Below are 9820 nucleotides of genomic sequence, written 5' to 3'. Positions count from 1 at the left end.
AGAACTGAACCGATATAAATATCATTAGTTGAAAAATCATAGAATTGACACCAGCATGCACTCATCTCTTTCTCTCCATATCTACTCTATAGTCTATATCTATTACATTGAAGTGCTAAAGAACCCATGTTGTGTAAACATTACAATTTCAAGGTTTCCGTTTGTATTAGCATCAAATATGTTTCACAAACAACTCTTGTAATTCTTAAGATAGGAGCCGAATATCATATTCATCTCCACTGAAAAATACCGAAACGGCAGAATCCCAAGGAATGGTTCTCTGTTGAGAATGAGAACACAATATGTTGAACTAGAAAGACTCGAGAAAATATCCTATCACACGCTGAGAACTTGATCACAGTTCTATCATATCGAGCCTTTTCTGCTCATAGGATCACCAGAAAACCAGCTAGAGGTCTATAGCAACATCACCAATAAAGAACTAAACTCAACATTGCAGCTACCTAAAAATTCTGAAATCATTAAAGCAGTATCACAGTGTCATATAATATATTGAGGCACTTCGCAACTCATCATTGTTTGAATATTTGAACAGCAAGAAAATTGTAAAACATTTAAAGGAATAGATAAGTAATACTAATCGAAGTATTTAACTAACAATGAGAAACAACAATGTTTGTGTTAGTTAATGGCTACCTACACAAGTAGGCAACAAAAAGTCAATGAGCAACAAGCAAAAAAGATTCTAACTTATCAAATAAACATGTAATCAAAACTCGTCGGAAACTAGAACGAAACTTAAAATGATATCCAAAAAGATCAAGACAAACATTGATCATCCGTTCCTGAAAGACTCATTTTCTCCTCATAAAGCTTCAATAACTGAGGTGCTTGATCTTTAAAACTGCTAACATACTTCTGAAGGAACTTTTCTTCAGAAATGTAATATGCTTGTGGAATGAATGCACGCTCAATCAGATCCTTAGATAGAAGAAATTCCAAGACAGAAGCTCTTGGAATAATTCTTTTGTTCAAACTCAGCATGAGAAGTACAGGATAACAAACAAGCAATTGAGAGTCCCAACCCATTTGGTTGACGAAAAATTGCATGCCCTCTTCAATTTTTCGTTCCGATATTAGCATACAATGAGGATGTCGCACGAATGCCTCGTGAATTGCTTCATCCGTCCATCCCCACATCTTATATAACTCGGCCTTGCTTTCCCACATGGACTTAGGCAGCGCCTTCGCATACATTGCAGCAATGAAACGTGATTTCGAAGGATCAAGTCCCATGTTCCTGATTTCATCTACCTTATTTCTAAGGTAATCAAATTTATAGACGAGTAACCACGGCCATTGGCGAAATAGCATCGCCAAACTCTCCTCACGAATCCCAGCATCAAGCAATAACTTGATATTATTTTGCAGGTCAGCAAAATCAAAGAGCCTTACACAACGTTTTACAGCAACAAGGGTCCTTTGATCGGATTGAAGGTATCGGTATATCAAATTGTAAGTAGGAATTAAATGATTCTCTAAGCTTCTGAGTAATAAGTAAGGATTTGCAGTGAAAATGCGAACAAAATGGGAGGCTGAAGCATCTTTGGATTGGAAAAATTGAAACTTTGGCAAAAGGGTTTTCGTGGGATTACTGAGAAGAAGCCTTGGTATCTTTCGAATGATAATTTGCAAATCGGAATCTGAGAAACCTAAGCTGCGGAACAATGCGAGAACTGAATCGGGGTTTTCGGAGGAACGAATAAGAATTTGTTTGGAAGCAGTTAAAGCGGAATCTAAGGGGAACCCACAATTGTTGACGAGGTAGTTCACAGTAAAAGATTCATCTTTTGTTGTTGTTGTGTAGTTGAGAGTTCCAATTGGAGAATAAGAAAGAACCCTTGGTAATCCATTGAAGTGGAACAAGAGGAATTTGTGACAAGATTTCAACATGGGTTTGTTGTGATTCGATTGTTAGGTTTAATAGGTAACTGAATTGGTGAATTTCAAATGAAACTTATACCCTAATTTCTGATAAACCTCACTCCAAATAGTCATGGAGTGATGCATGCATGAATCACGAAACGACGCCGTCAGCAGTCTCAACTTCTATATTTATATTTTACTTTTTATAATTAAACTACTTTATTTTAAATACGAGCCTCAGTATTTGTATATGGAGAGTTTTTTTGCTATTACCTCCCTCAAAAAAGGAGGATTCGTGGCTCCTCTCAACAAGCTGCTCAAATCAAATTCTCGACTTTGAACATGTAATTGAGTTTTATATTACTCGATCAATGTTTTGTTGTTAGTTTATTTTAATGAATGAGAGCAACTTATAAAAGTTATAAAAATAATTTATAATATTATTGGTTGAAGAGTTGAAGTGATATATGAACATTGGTGATTAGAGTTTGGGATTGAATTCTATTGCAAACAACTACTTGAGTTTAGTGTTTCTACTGTGTAAGTTTCAGTTTTTGAAGAAAAAAAAAACCTTAAAAATGGTAGCTTTGAAATTGATAACTTTGATGAAGAAGTGTGCCACTGTAAATCAAGCAAAACAAATCCATGCCCACATTTTTATGAATGGTCTTAACCATCTTCAACCCCTTTTCATCCATCATATCCTTCTATGTAATATTTCCAACTACAAAACTATGGCACACTATGTACACTTAATCCTTCACCATTTGCCCATTCCAGATTCCTTCTCATGGGCTTGTGTCATTCGCTTTTTCTCTCAAAAGGGTCAATTCATGGAAGCTCTTTCTCTTTATGTTCAAATGCATAGGATGGGGTTGTCTCCAACTTCACATGCTATATCCTCTGCACTTAAGTCATGTGCTAGGATTCAGGATAAGTTTGTTGGTGTTTCAATTCATGGTCAAGTTTATGTTTTTGGGTTTAATTCTTGTGTTTATGTACAAACTGGTCTTCTTGATTTGTACTCCAAAATGGGTGATGTGAGGACTGCAGGGAAGGTGTTTGATGAAATGGCTCACAAAAATGTGGTTTCTTGGAATTCTATGTTGTATGGGTATCTGAAAGCTGGTAACTTAGATGAGGCTCGAGAATTTTTTGATGAGATCCCTCGGAAAGATGTCATATCTTGGAATTCCATGGTCTCTGGATATGCCAAAGCAGGAAATATGGACCGGGCGTGTTCTTTGTTTCAGCAAATGCCGGAGAGAAACTTAGCCTCCTGGAATACAATGATTACAGGTTACATTGACTGTGGAAGTATAGTGTCAGCAAGAGAAATTTTCGATGCAATGCCGACGCGAAACAGCATCTCTTGGATGACAATGATTGCTGGGTATTCAAAGATTGGGGATATTGAGTCTGCTCATAACCTCTTTGACCAGATAGAGGTGAAGGATTTGCTTTCGTATAATGCTATGATAGCTTGTTATGCTCAAAATAGCAAACCCAAGGATGCCCTTCAACTATTTAACAACATGCTTAAACCAGATATCAATGGACAACCAGATAAGATGACTTTGGCTAGTGTTATATCAGCGTGTTCACAATTAGGGGATCTAGAATATTGGTGCAGGATTGAGTCACACATGAATGATTTTGGAATTGTATTGGATGATCATTTGGCTACTGCTTTAGTTGACTTGTATGCAAAGTGTGGGAGCATTGATAAAGCAAATGAGCTGTTTCATGGCCTGAGAAAGAAGGATTTGGTTGCATATTCTGCAATGATATATGGATGTGGAATAAATGGAAGATCATCCGATGCAATCAAGTTATTTGAACAGATGCTTGGAGAGTGTATTGGCCCTAATTTAATCACCTACACTGGACTCCTAACGGCTTATAATCATGCCGGATTGGTTGAAGAAGGTTATCAATGCTTTAACTCCATGAAAGACAATGGAGTTGTGCCTTTACTTGATCATTATGGAATCATGATTGATCTCTTAGGGAGGGCGGGATGGTTGGACGAAGCATATAAGCTCATAATAAATATGCCCATGCAACCAAATGCTGAGGTTTGGGGAGCTCTGCTTCTTGCTTGCAGATTACACAACAATGTGGTGCTCGGGGAAATTGCTGTTCAGCATTGCATTAAGTTGGAGAGTAATATAGCTGGTTATTGTTCTCTTCTTTCTAGCATATATGCTGCTCTTGGAAAATGGGATGATGCCAAGAAGTTAAGACATTGTGTGGAAGGAAACAAAATCATTAAGATACCTGGATGCAGTTGGACTCAACTTATTTAACTACTCCATGATTGGGAAATTAAGGCACATTCAATGTTGCGTATAAACGTTGTTGCATCGAAATGATTCGGTTTGAATGAGTATAAGCTCTATCATGAACTATTGAGACACTATTTGTGCTTCAATGGATTTTCCTTTTTCTCTCAACAGATACCAAAGTTTATTCAATTTATGGAGAATAGTCCTTCATCCCAGCCAAATTTTGCATTAGATTACCTTCCATGGCAACTTCTCCCAGTTCATACAAAACACTCTCCCTCAAACTATATTGTAGTGTTACAGAAACTTAACCTTTCTGATGTATCTATCGTGGCCTGTAAAGTTGAATCCGACTTCGATAAAATGGATTGACATAGCAAATTTCAACAAGGTAACCAATGTTTTAGGCAGTGAAGGTTATAGGTGTAAATGTCTCAGGCCGGTCAGTCCGGAATGGTATGAACATTGGACTTTAGATAAAAGGTTGACTTATTTTTATATCGATCCGAAGAGTCAGCTTATTTTGTAGAGCAGGAGAAATATATATGCCTGCAACAGAAAAAAGAAGACTTTTGCACCACCACAGGCAAATCATTTGTCTTGGCATTCAAAGTTTAGAGTTTAGACTGATCAGCCTGAGAATGGAGCATGAGCAACCAGCAGCAGGCTTAAGGGGATGGAAATGTTGTAAAATATGGTTTATGACTTTATCAACCCAATTTCATTGCTGGCAGTTTTCACCTATTGATCTTTTTTCATTCTCCTATACATATAATATAAAATTTTCCCCTAATGTCCTAGATGTAATGAAATAGAAATAAGCATAGGTACATTTACTCTTGTTTTGCATGACAAATGATACATGACAGTATTTAATTATATCCAGATAGACACGTTGGTTCACCTATGCTCATATCGAACATATTATTATCTCATGTAAATGTTGTATTTGGACCGTGAAGAAACATTTTCACATATAATATACAACAACAACCAAACCTTTATTTAAATTGGTGGAGCCGGCTACATCGAAAGAATGATGTTATAATGTTCTATCATGTTATTCTTCCATCATGTCCACTCTGGATCCACAATTTTCGCCAGGAGGCATGGTCCATGGTGATGTACATGGTCCATTAATTTCCTCCCTTTGTCTTTTCTCTAAGTATGGTATATAAACTATTGGATGATGTGATGTAACATATGTGCATAATGTTTATGCATATGTCTCATTCACATATACTATTGAGTTTATTCCATTATGTGCATTTGTCCCTCCTCAACTTAGTGCTACAACATGACCAGTTTCTAGCGAATCACATACGCCACTATTACATATGCCATTTCATTTTGCTATGAAGATTTTCTTCTATTCCACTTTTAATATTTTATAGAATTCATAATTCCAATAGTATTATTCTTTTTACAAGTTAGAAAGTAACACAATTCACTTATATATGTAAGATTTCTTTCTCTTTCAGATAACTAACTAACTAGTGATGATTCCTTTGACATTTCCAGTTATTAAAGGAACAACATTGTCGATCTCTCCATCTTTTCCCTGTGAACTTTTAGCTATGCAAGTTTATTAAGGAATCAACATTTAACTTGAAATTAGTTTTGTGAAAATGCTGATAAACCACTTATTCATTGACCTAATGCTTACACTTTTATAGACTGAAACTCCATATGATATATTATAGTTATCAAATGGATAACATTACATAGTTATAAAAAAAGTCTTTATCACCCAAAAAAAGGGTAATATAACTCTATCAGTTAAGTTGGCCTTATTATTATATCCGTAAACTCTATATCATATATATCGATCTTCGCCTTATATATATATATATATTTATAGATAGATATACCAAACATATTTAGTAGTGGCTGATAAGTTGTGTGACAAGGTCATATAGTTGTGATCAAAGCCAAAGAGCTCCAGCTTTTTTAAGCATTGGGATCAAGGAGCGGTTAAGGTGAAGGGTCATGACTTCATTGGTTCCACCAACAAACTCGCCACCGATGAATATGGCGGGCACGGCCGGATTGCAGCCTAGCCTTGAAAGAGCTTGCTCAATGTCTCTACCTCTTGGTATCTCATCAAGTTCATGAACAGCTGGGTTCACCCCAAAGTCACCAAAAAGGGACTTGATGGTGTAGCACATGCAGCATGAGCTCTTGCTGAAGATCACTACAGGTCTCTCTGATGCCATCTTTGTCACCCTGTCCATTGTGCTACACAAGCTCACAAATGTAGCCTAATATGGAACAATGTCAAGTATTATATTTGGAAGTAGGAATTGGAAAAGCTAGCAAGTTTGTGAATGAGAATGTGCTAAGCAATTATAAGCAAATGTAGCTAGGAATTGAATGTGTAGTTGAGGGTTTTGGTGTGATTGAGCTAAAGCCAAATGTGACTTACTTATATAGGGGTTTGAGGAATGTACGGTTGCATTTGTGGATAAGCAAAAGAGGCTAAGGAGAAAATATAGGAGAATCATTGATTAGATATTTGGGTCGGCTTCAATTTTTTGTTTTCTCATTTGTTGAAAGTGATTGATCCAAATTAAAGTAGATCTACTTTATTACTACCCAACGATTCTTTATCCATGCATGCATACGGAAACAATTTAAAACGAGTCCTTGCTACAGTTTCATAATATTTATCCCTTCATAAATATTTCACATGTTAACTTCATGCATGTACATAGGCAAGAAAGTATTACATATTTTTGCTTGTAATACTGGAAGTTTCTGTTGTCTCTTATCTATCTTTGAGGAATTTTCTGCGCTGGAAGAAAAGTTGAATTTATCCAATTGGGACCTCCTTTTGGCTATATAGATTCGCATCCAATTCTAGAAAGGGGAATATGATTAAAGCTCTATATTATGATAGTTGAAATATAAAATAATAACCTGAAAGATAATATGTGTATAAGATCGAGTTTTCTATATTGTTAATTAATTTATATGTTGCATACGATTCTTTTGTTCGTCACCAACTAGATGGTGCAAGTGAAGCGATGCTTGGTCGCGCATTTCGCTTTCACATATACCCTTGTGTGTTTATATAGTGTCAAATGGTGCCACGTTTTGGTGTTGGACCAGACTGTGACCGGGGAGTTCCATTGTTACATGGGTATGAAAAGAGTGAAGAGTCATAAGTGAGACATTAGTTCCATGTGTCTTTTCTTCTTATAAACTCTTTCACTCTTCCTTGCATATCCAATGTGAGACTTCACACTTGAATAAACCCAACATTTGTATGTTGGTCCACCTGAAAAAGAAGAAAAAATCGCTGTAAATGCGTACATCAATGGTAGAGGGCTCATTCCCATAGATTTAGTTAAGGTATTGTCTCGGTTAACTTGCTATGTGTAGAAGCCAAGGGCTACTTCTTTGGTTCATTTAACTCTACGTAACTTGCATGCTCACATACTTACAGCTAGGGCAAATACAACATACATGCATGTAGTATTTTGCTGTTTGTGTTTGAGATTTGATTCACTATAATAATACTTGTAAAATTAGTCACATACTCAAAATGATTTAATTTCTTACAGAAAATGGTATTTCTTAGTAACAAAAAATGATAGTTGAATAAGATGGGAATAATATATTTATTTCATGATAAAACCAGTTAGTTTTTTTTATCAATACAAATTTTTATTTAAGAAGTTGCACTAAGATTAGGCGGCTGAACTACATAAATATTTTATTCTCTTTGCTACTAAAGATGATGAAAATTAAAAAGTTAAAAAGAAATAAGCAGCACATTTTCTTAATTATCTATAATTATAATTACTATTGTACAATTTACAACTTCCTTTTTTTTATCGGCTAATTTACAACTTCCTTATTACGTATTTCATAACAATAATAATTGATGTATTTGATAATTTGCATAACTTTTCCCATAATGAGTACTTCACATCAATTGAAATATGATAATGCTAAATTCATGTAATCTTTTTTTTTCTTTCTATTTCTCAATATGCCATCATAATTGTATTGTACAATATTCAATTCTTCATTTTGGACAATGTTTTTAACATTTTTTTTCTTATCCTATATGATGAAATATGTAATAACATGAAAAGTAAATTACACAATTATCTTATAAAATTATATATGTTAGGATACTTAAAATATATTATTATATGAAGTCCAATAATATCTAACATAAGAATAGATGAAAGAAATCAACATTTTATATTTCTTATTACAATGTGCACAACTTAGAAACATTTCATGGGTTTTGGGGATATAGGTATGTTAAATTTCATAATCTTTATTTTCTACTAATATCGGAGTAGTTATTTAATGTTTTTGAGGATATATTTACAATTTGTCAAACTTCTTTGACAAAACATTCTTATCTTATTCTCATATTTATTCTTTGTTCTTTATGATTAATCTTGTGTAACAATCACTTATATAATATAATGAATCTTCCTAATTTTTTTGTACTACTAAGGATATTCTATAACCCCTTTAAGTAAATGACTAATCTCTTTTAGGATGTGTAATTGTCACTCCCAACAATATTGTTTATAAGAATCGAACATTTGACATTTTGGTCATACTATAGATTTAGATAAACCTTATATCACTATACTAACACCTTGTAGGTCAACTTTCTTAATTATAACTATAAGATTGTAAACTTATGATATATATTCTTTTTCTCCCGTAGAAAGAGAAAGGAAGAAGCATAATTAAGTTAACAACTATTTTGACAATCAAGGCATCAAAATTTTTAATTGCCCATTTGAATTTTGAATAGATTTGTTTTTTAAGATAAGAGATAAAAAATGGAACATAAGTGAAGACGAAAGTAATTTTATGTTTTTTAAAAGAAACTTTTTAATTTTAATTTTACATATGACATTACTCAAGTTATTTACGTGCCCTTTTCCCTTTTCTAATTAATTAATACTTTTCACGATAGAAGACAAAGATAATTGAATAGCTTAACTCTTATGAAGTATCCAAACCCTCCCAAAAGCACAACTGAAAGGGAAAATTCTCTCAATTTGTTTGACAATTTTTCGATTGTGGAATAAAGCATCGATGAATATATAGAGATAATCACAAGATTTTGCCATTTATAATGTTCATTATACACTATTTATAACAAGAAAAATATTCTGAAATTCTATTAAGATTGCCTACCTATGATGCTCACGATCTTTATGATTTGTCCTTGCTTGCGGCATAGCATATATCTTTACCTCAAAGAAACTTAACACTGTTTACGACCTTAAGCCATAAGCATAATACAATGTACCTATCTAGTTGAAAAAGCACTTGTTGATCTAATTTGGATGTAAAATGTATATACTGATAGTGTAAAGATTTATACACATGTATTTTATCATCCACCGTTCATTTGGATTACTTTTTTTGAAAAGTCAATAATAATAAAAAATTAATGGTGATGATACAATGACAGTGTATAAAACTCATACACTGTCAGTGCATACATTTTTTTCTTTTTTTTAATGGCTAATTTTAAGCATTAAAAACCTTCATGTATTATAGTAATCACCTGCCATGTGTATCAATTGTATTAATGAATTTCATTAAAATTATTTTTTGCTTGTTTCACCACACTTCTCATTATTCCTCATATATATATA

General features: G+C 33.8%; 3 protein-coding genes across 3 annotated transcripts; 1 reads left to right on the top strand and 2 right to left on the bottom strand.

The window, feature by feature from the left end:
- Positions 781–1914, bottom strand: LOC109324984. Its single transcript, XM_019560746.1, has one exon. It carries the CDS (start codon positions 1912–1914, stop codon positions 781–783), a length of 1134 nt encoding a protein of 377 aa, XP_019416291.1.
- LOC109343678 (pentatricopeptide repeat-containing protein At4g22760) lies at positions 2385–4419 on the top strand. Its single transcript, XM_019582092.1, has one exon. The coding sequence runs from the start codon at positions 2466–2468 to the stop codon at positions 4194–4196; it is 1731 nt and encodes a 576-aa protein (XP_019437637.1). The 5' UTR covers positions 2385–2465; the 3' UTR covers positions 4197–4419.
- On the bottom strand, positions 5918–6589 carry LOC109343668 (monothiol glutaredoxin-S2-like). Its single transcript, XM_019582082.1, has one exon. It carries the CDS (start codon positions 6407–6409, stop codon positions 6101–6103), a length of 309 nt encoding a protein of 102 aa, XP_019437627.1. The 5' UTR covers positions 6410–6589; the 3' UTR covers positions 5918–6100.

This window comes from Lupinus angustifolius, chromosome LG01, assembly GCF_001865875.1.
Source record: "Lupinus angustifolius cultivar Tanjil chromosome LG01, LupAngTanjil_v1.0, whole genome shotgun sequence".
Taxonomy (NCBI): Eukaryota; Viridiplantae; Streptophyta; class Magnoliopsida; order Fabales; family Fabaceae; genus Lupinus; species Lupinus angustifolius.
The sequence above is the reverse complement of the archived record's forward strand: the minus strand, read 5'-3'. Positions and strand labels throughout refer to the sequence as shown.